Below are 14,372 nucleotides of genomic sequence, written 5' to 3' on the forward strand. Positions count from 1 at the left end.
ATACGACTGATCGGAAAGTTATCGTGAACATAAAATCAAATTGACTGTTCACATGATCTGAAAAGTATATAATCACTTATATCGAGATCTCAGAAACGTTTTACTGATATGTACAGCGAATGACGTCGTACACGGGTCACGACTTACAACGAGGTCAAGGCTCTACGAAATTTTATCAGCTGATTTTCGATACAAATGTGGTCGTTTCCTAACTTCCCTTCCTGAATTATAAATATAGTTAGTTCTATTGCGTGCCATATCACACCGGTTAACACGAATTTCGAGTCTGGGCTCAAGATGTAAAATTTCGATTTCTTCCACGCAATTAATAAAGGAAAAAATTGATTTATTAGATAAAGTAGCTTTTATAGAAACAAGACTCAAAATTCGTGTTGACAGGTGATTATTTATCATCGTGAAAAAGACAAAAGCAAACTTTATGGGTAATAAATGAAGATTTTGGTTATTATTCTATGTATAGAATCAGAATTTATTTATTTAAATATGTACTCAAAAAAAATAGTTTCTATTTCGTGAATAGATAATGAGAAATGAAAAAAGTCGAGAGGCAAAAGAATCAAAATGCGTTGAAAGTTTTCGGTAGACTTAAAGCGTTTTCAACTGACCACACTTGATGCACAATGACTCCAATTTCTTTAATTTATCAGGATTTGCTATCGTCAAAAGGCAGGAAATCGCACGCAGTGCGCAACAAGTGCATCCAGTCGTAAACATGATTAATATTACATTAAATTCACGCATCACAAGTCATTGAAGTTGGTGGGGTGCACCATTTTTCGTTATAAAAACACATGCGTCGCCGGGCTGGCCATCATTGTATTTAAGTTTCTGAGACACCCTTGACAAAGGCACTTCTCGCCGTACAGGAGCCTAACATGTCAGAAAAAAATACACACGTCACCTGTGGTGAAGGATTGGCATTCCCAAAACCGGGTGACGAGGTGGTGATATCTGGAATTGCCGGGAGATTTCCAGAGTCGGATAACTTGACAATTTTTCGAGAAAATCTTCTCAACAAGGTAGACCTTATCACCGATGATGATCGTCGTTGGAAATCGGGTAGGTGAATCCAATATGGAGCTTGACAATGCAATCGATAAGTCAATTTTCGGGTTCTTATTCGACATACGATAGTTTATATTGATGACTGAAACTCATATCATTAATTGTACGGACGGCTGCAGATAATCCAGATATTCCTCAACGAACTGGGAAAGTGAACAATATTGAACAGTTCGATGCCGAATTTTTTGAAGTGCACTTCAAAGAAGCTCACACTATGGATCCTGCAGCAAGAATGATATTAGAACATACTTACGAAGCTATCATCGATGCTGGTGTCAATCCTGGCCAACTTCGGGGAACTAATACGGGAGTCTTCGTCGGTGCCTGCTACAGCGAATCAGAAAAATCATGGCTGTATACAGATTTGCAGGTCAGAGCATTATTCAATGTTCGATTATAAAGTTCATGAAAATTAATGTCTTCCTGGAGCCCCATTGATACTAGTTGAATAGACGTACTCCACAGGATTCCTATTCCCCTACCCTCATATATAACATTAAATGTTGTATGCCCAATGAGTTACTTATACTCTTGCTTAGAAGATCTCTGCGACTGTTTAGGCAAACGGATTGGGTATACCGGGTTGCTGTCGTGCCATGATGGCGAATCGAATCTCTCATTGGTTGGGATGTACAGGGCCGAGCTACACTGTGGACACCGCGTGCAGTTCTAGTTTGTTTGCCATGGATCATGCGTACAGAGCAATTAGAACTGGAGAATGTCAAGATGCCATTGTTGTTGGATGTCATTTGTGCCTACATCCACATTTATCACAGCAGTTTTTTCTCCTTGGTATGAATTTGTGGTTAATATGAATGACATGTATTCATGCGTCTTTCCATTCAAAAATATAAATCAAGACGGTCACATAAAAAATATGAAAATCAAATTTCATCAATGGAATCTGTCCAGTGAAAATTATTCTGGAATTCGAAAAAAAGAGCAGACTACAAATATATCAATACAAATTGACAACGTTTGTAATTGTCGATCCACAACAAGATTGCTACGGGTGAAAATATCAGAAATGAGGCAGTTGCCAAAAAATAAACCCAGATATATTACAAATATACACGTGACAAATGTTAATGAACATAAGATGAAATGTTTTCAAGCATTATAGTCATACCGATAATGAATGCACAAGATTGTAAATCTTCATATTTCTTCTCTGAGGAATTATACCGTACTCGCGCATTCTTAGACAAAATAAGACCGTCAGACACTTTGGGGCCTTTTTGCACAAATTTCTAACAAGAAGCAATCATAAATACATTTTCTTGTAGTTACTGTTTGAACGGTTTGATTCCTTATAGCCGAATCAGAAAGAGAGAGAGAAATCTTACTGCCTGATGAAATATTTTTCCTTTGTATTTGTGACTATGTATATAATACAATCCTGCGGTCAAACTGTTCTTGGCACAGTAGAGACGCAGATTAATTATTTTTAGCTATTCGTCAGGATTGCGAAGTAACGATACTTCATCGATGATAAAATACGTATTCTTCAACTACGTACATTTCTTTATCAGGCGTACTTTCCGCCGATGGCAGGTGCAAGTCATTCGATAATGAGGGAAACGGCTACTGTCGTAGTGAAGCGGTATGTACAATTTATCTTCAGAAATCGAAGGACGCAAGACGAATTTATGCACATGTTGTTTATACAAAAACAAATTGTGACGGTTACAAGGAAGAAGGAATTACTTTTCCGTCAAGCAGAATGCAGCGTGTTCTTCTCGAACAATTTTATGAAGAATGCAAGATTTCACCATCCAATTTGGCTTTCTTAGAAGCGCACGGTACTGGAACCAAAGTAGGAGACCCTGCCGAAGTAAACGCTATTGAGAAGGTATTCTGCCCTGGACGGACCACTCCACTTCAAATTGGTTCTATCAAGTCTAATGTGGGGCACTCCGAACCAGCAAGTGGCCTTTGTTCTGTCGCCAAGGTATATGGTACTCAAAGGATGAATCGTTCACTAATGTGTTTCTATGTAAAATTTGAAAATTCCAAGATGTCCAGTATGTTAAACATACATCGATCCATTTCAAGATACACTAAAGTATCATCGTTTTTCACCAGATAAATCAATACACTTTCAAAACTTTTATTATCAGCTACTACGTATTGCTCAATGTCTAATAATAAGAGATAAATTCTTATTAAAAGGTTATCCTTGCGATGGAGAGTGGAATCATCCCGCCAAATATAAATTATAATCGTCCCCGCGAAGAAATCGAAGCATTGATGACTGGTCGCATCCAAGTTATAACCGAACCGACGCCATGGAAGGGCGGTTACGTTGGTATAAACTCTTTTGGCTTTGGTGGTGGAAACGCACACGTTTTGCTGAAATCAAATCCGAAAGAGAAGGTCAATAATGGTGCACCCAATGACGACATGCCGAGACTCGTTGTTGTATCTGGACGGACGGAAAAAGCTGTTACAACTTTGTTGAATGATGTATGTACTAATGAAACTATCTATATCCTATAGAACATTGCTGATTGAGGTGATACATAGATTTATACCGCATATTGAACCGTATTTACTTGCGAGTACATCATATTTTCATTCTTTTTCCATCTTTTATCGTAATACTGCGTCTAGAAGAATTCATGGGCCACATGAACCAACGTTTTATCAAGATATGCGATTCGGAACACCGTTCTAAGTATTCTTATTCGTCGATACTATACATTATTTCGTAACTATAATATTAATTTGATTATAAAAGACTCCGGCATTTCAGTTAGCAGTTTCAATTTATACTAGTAAATTTATCCTTCCGCAAAGGGAATATTTAAAAGCAGTTCAGCCTTGCACAGTGACTACAAATGCCTAGCGTGAATGATTATAGCTTGAAAGCAGATCAGTGGATGTGGAATATATCGGTCTCTTTCACAACATACATGCCGAAAAGATTTCTGGTCATTTATACCGAGGTCATACTATACTGCCAGCCCGTGGCATAGCACAGAACAACATGCGAGATGTGCGATATTACTCTGGTGAAAAGTCACCGATATGGTTCGTGTTCTCTGGAATGGGATGTGAATGGGTTGGGATCGGTAAGTGCAATATTTTTTTGTGATTCTCGCGTAACCGACAGATCAATCAATTAGCCGACATGCTTCTCGTTCAGGGATTCAAATTTATGATAATTTTAGTACCAGAACAAATTATATAAGAATGCATGCTGATTTATTTATGGTTGCATTGAACAGGTGAAAGTTGGATGAAAATTCCGGTATTTGCGGCGGCCATCCGAAAGTGTGACGCCACTCTCAAGCCTCATGGTGTTGATATTATGCGGATTTTGACCAACAAAGATCCAAAAACGTTTGATAATATTATTAACTCGCGTGTTGGCACTGCAGCAATCCAGGTATAGTAGTTTTGATGAGCCATGTTTAAATCGACAAAGCAGAAAGATCGTGACACCTTCAGTAATATTCAATCATGACATTGTTACGTTGATTGCAATATTTAATCACTTGGCTTTGTTTATGAGTGTGTGCTTCCATTCATTTATAGATTGGTCTATTAGACGTACTGTCATCGATAGGAGTTATACCAGATCATCTTACTAGCCACCTAGCGGGAGAGTTAGGCTGTGCGTACGCTGATGGTTGTCTGACCGCGGAACAGACAATCTTAGCAGCATACTTTGGTGGTTTGGTCTTGGCAGAATCTGGAGCAGTTTGTCAAAGCCTGGCAGTTGTGAAACTGAATGCCATAAAACTGCGGAATATTTGTCCACCTGATGTACATATCGATTGCTCTAATGGTTCAAAAAATTCTATAATCAGTGGACCCAACGACTCGGTGACGAAATTCATTGCGAAATTACGGGTAAATTACAATATCTTGTGAAACTCTAAAATTATCCACATCACAGACTAAGACTCTCATTCTCAGTGAATAGTATCTGTTAATCAGTGAAATAATTAAAGACATAAGGAAGATGGTTATTTTAGTAATCGTCATTTCGTTACAGGCTGATAACATTTGTGTCAGAGGCGAAGCTCGCAGCAGCACGATATACCAAACTAGTGAAGTGGAAGCAGTGCGCCGAAAATTATTAGCTCATTTGAGAAAGATCATTCCGGACCCAAAACCTCGTAGCCAGAAATGGCTGATTAACACCATCGCACAGAGTAACCCGAAAGACAGTTCAAACTGCTTATTTTCGGCTGAGTTCTACACAAGCAATTTGTTTACTCGTACTTCGATTGAAGGAATATCCCATATCTTACCGAAGAATGCGGTAACCATTGACATAGCACCACATAATCTGCTTCAAGCCGCTTTACTTGGATCCTCAAGTGACAAATTGACGCATATCGCTTTAACGAACCGTGAAAATGTTGATAACGTTGACGTCTTACTTGATGCTATTGGAAAAATGTACGAAATTGGATTATCTCCCAAATTGAGTGAATTATATCCCGATGTTCAATATCCAGTTAGTCGAGGAACTCCCATGATTTCTCCACTGATACGTTGGCAACACTCGGAAGACTGGTACGTAGTTCGTTTGCAGAAACAAGACAGACTCAAAACTGGGAACAGAATTATTGACGTCAACCTGGCTGATGAGGAGTTTGAGTGGATGTCAGGACACGTTATCGATGGAAGAAACTTGGTTCCTGCAACTGGCTACCTAGCACTAATTTGGCAAACTGTGGCAATGATGCAAGGAGATCAGTATATGAAAGTCTCGGTAGTTTTTGAAAACGTAAGATTTCACCGAGCTACTACAATCCCAAAAGATAGTGCCATTAGGCTGCAACTGATGATTCACAAAGGTCAGATTGATTCTTGCGTAGCAGTAGTCGTTGCATGTAAAAAATAGATGTCATTCACAAATATCGAAACATGTAATAACACAGGTTTATCTACACATAGGGTCAGGCAGATTTGAAGTTTCCGAAGGTGATACCAGTGTTGTGACTGGCTTTATTCGAGTAGTTTCAAACCCACATCAAGAATGCGTCAAAACTGATGTTCTTGTGATGAAAGAGGAAAAGTTTCATCTAACTAGTAGAGATATCTACAAGGAGTTGCGCCTCAGAGGCTATCAGTATTCAGGAATGTGTCGGAGTCTCACTGGAGCATCCTTAAAAGAAAACAGGGGTCGGATAGCCTGGCACAAGAACTGGGCAGCTTTTATGGACAACATGCTCCAAATGCAAATCCTTTCAATTGACACCCGAGGACTAGTCGTTCCTACGGGTATTCAAAAACTAGTAATAGACACAAAGATGCATATACAACATCTGAATTCAATGCCTGAAGACAACAAAGGTAGGACTTATACTTCCGATAAGAAGCGTGTTGAGAATATTTTTCGCAATCATTTTATCGAATTATTATCCCCAAATGACGATTTTTGTTTACTTTTTTCTTAGAATTCACAGTAGAGGCTTACAAAGATTTGGACATCATTGTATCTGGTGGAATAGAAATACGAGGACTAAGGGCCAGTGCCATAGCTCGCAGAAGGCCAGCCGCAGATCCTGTTGTCGAAAAACATGCGTTTGTAGCGCATCGCGACCGAGCTAAGACGGAAATGGAAGTGATTACTTGCATCGCTACACAGATAGCTCTTGAAAACCATTTTGGTATCAAAATAAAAACAGTCGAACTGATAGATGACGTTTATAACGTATCTGCTGAAAATTTGATATCGCCTTTGATACAAAAAGTTTTAAATAACTTACCTTTACTTCAAGCGGACTTGAACGTCTTCGCACCACTGCACAAGTTTTCTGATGATGCCTTAACTTCGGATATCAAAATTTCTTGCCCAAAAAAATTGTCCACTGAACTAAATGCTGCTCTCATTGTCACCCACGGACTTCTTTCAGGTAGAAGTCCAAAAATGCTGAAACAAATTCATACAGCAATGAGAGATGGAAGCTTTATGCTGGCTAGAGAGTCGCTAGACAGTAATATTGGCGTTATTCGAAATACGGTGCATGAACACTTCCACGTCATTCTAGAGAAATGTACATCAAGTAAACTGATGATTTTACTTCGTAAAAAAGAACAGCGGACAGGATTCACTACCGTTGTCAGAGTCAGCAGTGATGAATTCACCTGGCTTGAAAAGCTACAGGCTGCGTTGAAGGTAGAAAACAAAAGGGCTGGTCGTACCTCTGAACGAATACTACTTGTCAGCGAGGGAGATTTGCAGAGTGGACTTATGGGATTAGTCAATTGTTTGCGAAGAGAACCAGGTGGTAAAATCATTCAAGGTTTGTTAATTCAAGACTTGGAAGCTCCGGAATTCTCTCTAGAAAATTCATTCTATTCCGAACAATTGGATTTGGGTTTAGCCCTGAATGTTCTGCGCCCTGGGGAACTGTGGGGGTCTTATCGGTTTTTCCCCATGGAACCGTTGATATCAAAACCCGTCTATCACGCCAGCCTCAGCCAGACTACGCGTGGCGATTTACGCTCAGTCCAATGGATCGAAGGTATGATTCAGCCCAGTAACCAAAACACGGACATCGTCCAAGTGCATTATTCGTCGATAAACTTTCGCGATGTTATGCTACTCACTGGGAAACTAGCACCTGAGGTTCTCACTAGCGAAAGGATGTTACAAGACCACGTATATGGATTGGAATTTTCCGGAAGAGATATAAACGGTCGCGCCGTTATGGGATTGACTGAAGCTGGAGCTTTCGCAAATCTGTGTGTGTGCGACAAAGACCTTCTTTGGCCCATTCCAGATAACTGGAGTTTGGAAGATGCAGCTACGGTTCCAGTTGTTTATGCAACAGCCTACCATGCGCTCATGTTAAGCGGTAAGATGGAAAAGACGGATAAGGTGTTGATACACGCCGGAAGTGGTGGGGTCGGACAGGCAGCCATAGCGCTGGCACTTCACAAGGGCTGTGAAGTTTTCACAACTGTCGGTACGCCAAGAAAACGAGAATTTATCAAAAACCAGTTCCCGCAAATCGATGACGAACATATTGGGAATTCACGAGACACAAGTTTCGAGCAATTGGTTTTGCGGAAAACGCAAGGACAAGGAGTGGATATCGTACTAAATTCTTTAGCAGAGGAAAAGTTACAAGCGTCCGTTCGTTGTTTAGCAACAGGCGGAAGATTTCTGGAAATCGGAAAATTTGATCTTGCGGCCAACAATCCTCTTGGCATGGAAGCTTTTCTAAAGGGTATTAGTTTTCATGGAATCCTCTTGGATAATTTATTTAATGGTTGTCCCGATGAGAAAAAGATAATATGGGCCATGCTGACTGAGGGCATGAAGGATGGCGCTGTAAAACCACTCGTCCGGACCGTGTTTCCAATGAACCAGGTTGAGACAGCGCTTAGATATATGGCAGGCGGAAAACATATTGGCAAGGTCTGTTAATTACTTTTTTATATTAGTTCAAAGAATCTAGTGCCATTAGAAATGATCAGTTTTTGCTTTAAACAATCAAGCCTCACTAAAACACAATTATGTGCATAATATCATATCATACATCATACATTATATCATATCATACATTATACATCATATCATATCATTCATCGTACATCATACAGCATCATACATAGTATCAAAGTTCGAAACCATAGTTTGGATGTCGGATGTTCAGAAAGTGACGTCACCAATTCAAAATCAGCTAGCCGAATTCCTCAGTCGGGAAACAACCGCGCAGTAGAGCGGACGGATGAGAGTCGCGCTCCGCAAATTTCGAGTACCGGGTTTTCAACCTCCCGGATCCCGCGCTTCGGGTCCGCTACCTGGTGAAACTCGTCTTCCAGGACGAGCGCTCCGTAGTTCCTACGCTTCAGGTCCACTACCTGGTGAAACTCGACCTCCAGGACAAGCGCTCCGTAGTTTTGGCTGTCCAGGTCCTTTACCTTGTGGATTTCGACCTCCAGGACTAGCGTTCCGTAGTTACGGCACTTGAGGTCCGCTACTTGATGAAACTCGACTTCGATTGAATTAAGCAACGGTTCACTGAAATTCATACGACTTAAATCAAATTTCACACGGTGACATACAATTTTGAGATTACGCAATAAGATTGCGTTGTTTGCACCAAGTCATTCGAAATTTAAGGAAAAATTATCCGAGACTTCTAACATAGTTCGACAGATTTTAGTCATGAATGGTGATTACTTCTAAAACCTGAATCTGAAAAATGTAGTTCAATTTTATATGTACCGTTCAATAAGCTTCGTTGTCTTAATTTTGATAAAAAAAAAGTCTGTACTGAAACACTTATTTCACTTACCTGATTAAAATTTTCGTGTAGAGTTCGCGGATTTCAAAGTCCGTATGAACTTATGCAAATTTTGCTCAATCGCATACGATTCTACTCGAGCTCGTAATAATTAACACTAATTTCACTTTGAATGAGATAATTTGCACGACCTCCGCACGCTTTAGTGATAATTTTTCATAAATGGATCTGGATTCGAATTGGATGAAAAAAGTTGCGGATTTACCATAAAAAAGTGTAAAATCGTATAAGAATTATTGATGATCTGGAGAGTGTGTAGGATACTGTTCTAGAATTTATATAAAAGTCTTATGGCGCTTTCAAAATCTTCAATGTAATTGTAATTACGAAGCAAGATAGGAAGTTCACCATTAGATATTCTTCTAGGTGATAATCAAAATTCGTGACCAAGACGAAGGATCTCAGTCTCTTCTACCTCTGGCTCTTCCTCGTTACTACTGCTCGGATGATGGCAGTTATCTGATTCTTGGTGGTCTGGGTGGTTTCGGCCTTGAGCTAGCCGATTGGCTCGTACTTCGTGGAGCAAAGAAACTCGTCTTCACATCTCGAAAAGGAGTCAGTTCTGGATATCAACGTATGAGAATTAACCTTTGGCAAAAGTACGGAGTAAAGGTCGTCATCTTAGTGGGAAAAGATGCCTCGACACACGAGGGATGCGAAGCTATTTTGAAAGAAGCAGCGTCACTTGGACCGGTTCACGCAATTTTCAACTTGGCTGTTGTACTTAAAGACGCCCTTTACGAAAATCAGACAGTGGAATCATTCGAAGAATCTTTCAGAGTCAAGGCTTGGGCTACAAGGCAGATGGATCAATTATCGAGAACTTTGTGCCCGCAACTCAGGCAATTCGTGGTATTTTCATCGGTATCTTGCGGCAGAGGTAATGCGGGTCAAACGAACTACGGAATGGCCAACTCCATTATGGAAAGAATATGCGAAAACCGAGTAGCAGAGAAGTTGCCTGGCTTGGCCGTACAATGGGGAGCCGTCGGTGATGTCGGACTCGTTGCTGAAATGCAGGAAGATAACAAGGAAATTATTATCAGCGGTACCCTGCAACAAAGAATATTGTCTTGTCTGCAAGAACTCGATGGTTTTTTGAATCAAGATTCTCCAGTAGTGTCGAGTATGGTAGTTGCTGAGAAAAAGTCTGGTGGCGCTAAGGCAGACATTCTTGCCACAGTCGTAGAAATAATGGGTATGAGATTTTTTTCTTAGCTATGATATTGTGCCTTCGATTATAAAAAACTTTTTCCGTCAACAACCAAATACACGGTCAAATTTTTGACCAATCATTTTTTACAGGACTCAAAGACCTCAAAACAGTTAGTCTGCAAACACCGTTGGCTGAACTTGGGATGGATTCAATGATGGCAGTTGAAATTAAACAGACGTTAGAACGTGAATTTGAAGTATTTCTGAACGCGGCGGACATTCGTGGTCTCAATTTTGCAAAATTGCAGGAAATGTCTTTGAAAAAGGTGAAGGGAAGCGAGGAAGATAAAGGGTCAGAGTCCAAAACCGATGAGATCTTGACAGGCATGCAAATACTTATCCAAAATCTGGGCACCGTTGAACTGAACAGAAATGTCTGTGTGCCACTAGTAACAAACGGAAAAGAAGGAGAAGAAGTCTTCATCATACCAGGAATTGAAGGAACGTACCCTGTACTACAATCGTTGGCTGTTAAATTAAAATCACGAACAACATGTTTGCAGCTCGGATTGAATTCTTCGAATTTGACGTCTATTGAGAGCTTGGCGGACTATTTAATGCCTGTAAGTGACCTCCGTAAGATTTCACACAAATGAATCAGCGTATGGAGTTTGAACAAGTGTCACCCTGTATTAAATACCTATGAAAACTTTCAGCATTTTCAAGCAAGGTATAAGGGTAGCCACAACTTTGTGATCGCTGGATACTCTTTTGGAACATTAGTGGCCATTGAGCTTGCTAGACGTTTGGAGTCCGAAGGCCTCAGCGGTCGTCTCGTATTGATCGATGGTTCACCTGACCACATGAAGGCACTGTGTAATCAACACCTAATCTTAGATAATGAGGCGGAGTTACAATCTATTTTGTTACTGGAATTGATGGATGCGATCAGTCCATCCATTAGGGCAAAGGTATCGCCAAGGTTTTACTATTAATCGACTTTATTGCTTCGTAAGCGAATCGTTATATGCAACTGTTTGATTTTCGATGAAAATAATAATAAACATCGCTGCCGTCTGGCAAGATATATCGCATATTGCAATCATAATTTTCTATTTACAGCTAGCGGTAGATTTACAAAAGTGCATTACCTGGGAAGAAAAGTTGACAGCGTTCACAAATAATGTACCTGCGGATAAAAATTTGAAATTCACGGTAGAAGAGCAACAGGCCATGTGCTCATCTTTCTACAATCGTATCAAAGCTATCTTGAATTACAACTTTTCAGTATTGCCATGCCTTAATATACCAATAACCTTAATCAGACCTCAGATTCAGTCCGTTCGTACAATATCCGAAGATTACGGGCTGGGATCGGTGAGTTTATTTCACAACTGTGTTCTCGTAAGTTGTACAATTTTGGCAAGAGTACCAGTGCAGTGTATTTAACTTATCGTTGAACCATTTCTGTGATGAAATGTGCAGATTTACCAATAGCGGGAGAAACTTCTAAAAACTTATCGTTGTCCTACTTGCAGATCACTTGCAAGAAAGTTGAAGTATGCTATGCGGCTGGTGACCATGTCACGATGTTGAACGATGACATTTGTGCACACGCTATTGATGTAAATTGCTTCAAAGATAACGCCATATGCGAGTCAAATGAGGCTCTACAATAGAATCAAGACTTCGTTCGCTTGGAACACATGTCTATGAATACAGTGGTTGTAAGTTTGACGCCATGATTACGAATTCTGTAACATACTTGAGCATCTGAATTGTACGTGAATAATGACCAATACGTTACATAGTGATTTCCAAACAATAGTGGTCTCGTTAAATATGCGAAACAAATCGAGTACCGAACGCAACCAAGCAATGAACCTTTCTCATTGAGATATCTGGCGCAATTAATTTGTTTGAATGTAAACTAATAGCTGTAGTCTTTAAGACCAATAAAACAGATCTCTTTTCAATTTTATTAGATTCATTTGTGGAAAACTCATCCGAATTAATACAGAACAAAATGTGCATGGTATTTTCTAATTTCAAAGCAGTGGAACAAAAAGTCGTTAAACGGATACGTATGATAATTACTTACACGTTTTATTCCCAATCAACAACCGCAGAGAAACAAATTAGTTCACTACACATTGTGCTCGAGTTGTACAGCATAGTATGAGCAACTTAACAGGAATAATATCATGACGCATTCGGGCATCGAATGATTCCCGAATTCTACGATCAGTAAGTTTCTACCATGTCAAAAGTATTGATTCATAATGAGCTTAACAACGATGTTAGAATCACAAGAATAATTTATGAGAAGGTAAGGATGGTCGTAACAAACTATCCAAATATTTTGATAAAATTGTCTCTCCGATATTATTGTTAAATTCGTATGTCATGTATTCTGTTTGTTACGTTGTTTCATATATTCGTTAAGCTTGTCTTTTCTCTGCATGGTCTATATTTTTTCAAGGACTTTTATATTGATTTCTTCAACGTCCGTGTTGCTTAAGAATATAATCAAACAATTCGATATTTTTAAATCTCTTTTGGTTGACTTGGTATTTAGAAAATTGCGAATTGCATTGCATTTTTTTGAATATTGCATATATATTCACAAAATACATTTATTAGAATATTTACTTGTAATTTTTAATCAGGCATGGAACACCTCAACCCAATGGCAAAATTCGTATGCAATCAAAGAAAATAAAGAAAATAGAAATATGTTTGAAAAAACCTGCGAAAAGTAAAGAAGACCTCCACATGCAATAAGACTCGGAGAACGTCACACAATTTGTTACACACGTGGAAATTGCTCTTTAATTTGTAGGAAGAGAATTGTTCTAACCTTTTGAGAAAATGTCCCACGCAACACAGTACTGAATGTAATCAAATAAAGTATTCCATCGCGTGAATGCTGTGCTTAATGAGAGAAGAATACGCATCCATAAGTTACATAGCTTGTTGCATGAAAAAATACGGTTTCAAGCGAGCAGGAATAGATAGATCCATGCATAAATGTATTTTCCTCAAACTAGTCAGTTTCAAACAATTCGAGGTAAAGATTTCCCTTAAATAAAGGTTGACTAAACAATCTATGGAATTTTACCACAAAGTACGAATAAGACTACGAAGGGTGAGTACTTAAGAGACCGAGTGCTGTGAGTTATAAGGATAGATGCTGGAAAAATCAATATTTTCCCCTTATTTTCCTCATTTGATATTTTCATATTACTATAACGATGAATTTGATATCACTGATTTCGTTTCTTTCTCTCGTCATCGTCTGCAATTTCAGATAATGGCGGGTTAACGGTTCTTCAGAACATACGTGGGTATTAAGACCGAACACTGTTTCTATCGGGGAATTGCAAAATAATAACTAACCTCAATTGAACGAGGCTAACAAGATTTAATTTTCTTGTTTAGACTGTGGATTTTCGATACACGTGCTGTAGTCTTCAGGTGCAAATGACGTAGCAATACACTAAAGAAGAATACAAACAACCTTCCGGCCTGGAAGATCCTCGCCACGTGCGCGGAAATACAAAAAAAAAAGGAATATAGAATTTCCAGAAGTCTAATATTCGAATCTAGAATCTAGTATCCCATATTCTACCTGACGAAGGATAAATGTGGAAAAAATTTCATTCATTGTACTTTGTCATCACCAATTTTCCGTCATTGTTGTCATACAAATGTGTTTGTTGAGCGTGAAAAACGACGTGGTATCCATATTTCAAAGAGTATTCATAGTATAATCGTATCCCAGAGGTCAGGTAGCGCAATAAAATAAAACTTCTATTCATTTTATTTCTAATCCGTGTTGAAGCCGCAGTC

General features: G+C 39.2%; 1 protein-coding gene across 7 annotated transcripts; it reads left to right on the forward strand.

Moving 5' to 3' along the window:
• Nucleotides 1-764: 764 nt before the first annotated feature.
• On the forward strand, nt 765-14,352 carry LOC124213768 (fatty acid synthase-like). Of its 7 annotated transcripts, none has more exons than XM_046615380.2 (17): nt 765-1,080; nt 1,206-1,456; nt 1,647-1,878; nt 2,619-3,037; nt 3,259-3,552; nt 3,950-4,160; nt 4,317-4,477; nt 4,627-4,944; nt 5,090-5,900; nt 6,001-6,399; nt 6,504-8,473; nt 9,732-10,563; nt 10,671-11,143; nt 11,237-11,491; nt 11,643-11,897; nt 12,059-12,247; nt 13,962-14,352. In XM_046615380.2, exons 1-16 carry the CDS (start codon nt 897-899, stop codon nt 12,197-12,199), a joined length of 7,206 nt encoding a protein of 2,401 aa, XP_046471336.1. In that variant the 5' UTR covers nt 765-896; the 3' UTR covers nt 12,200-12,247; nt 13,962-14,352. The 7 variants fall into 7 exon arrangements, with proteins under 7 accessions (XP_046471336.1, XP_068990361.1, XP_046471337.1 ...); XM_069134260.1 differs by lacking the exon at nt 13,962-14,352 and adding an exon at nt 13,831-13,853; XM_046615381.2 differs by lacking the exon at nt 13,962-14,352 and adding an exon at nt 13,190-13,819.
• The last annotated feature ends 20 nt before the right edge of the window (nt 14,353-14,372 follow it).

The sequence above is a fragment of the Neodiprion pinetum genome, chromosome 3, assembly GCF_021155775.2.
Source record: "Neodiprion pinetum isolate iyNeoPine1 chromosome 3, iyNeoPine1.2, whole genome shotgun sequence".
Lineage (NCBI taxonomy): Eukaryota > Metazoa > Arthropoda > Insecta > Hymenoptera > Diprionidae > Neodiprion > Neodiprion pinetum.

Excerpts from the sequence above, each read along its gene's own strand:
- LOC124213768 (XM_046615380.2), top strand. The coding sequence starts at position 897 with ATGTCAGAAAAAAATACACACGTCACCTGTGGTGAAGGATTGGCATTC. Across the intron at positions 10,564-10,670 it reads CACAGTCGTAGAAATAATGG|GACTCAAAGACCTCAAAACA; the intron begins GTATGAGATTTT and ends CATTTTTTACAG. Across the intron at positions 11,492-11,642 it reads GTCCATCCATTAGGGCAAAG|CTAGCGGTAGATTTACAAAA; the intron begins GTATCGCCAAGG and ends TTCTATTTACAG.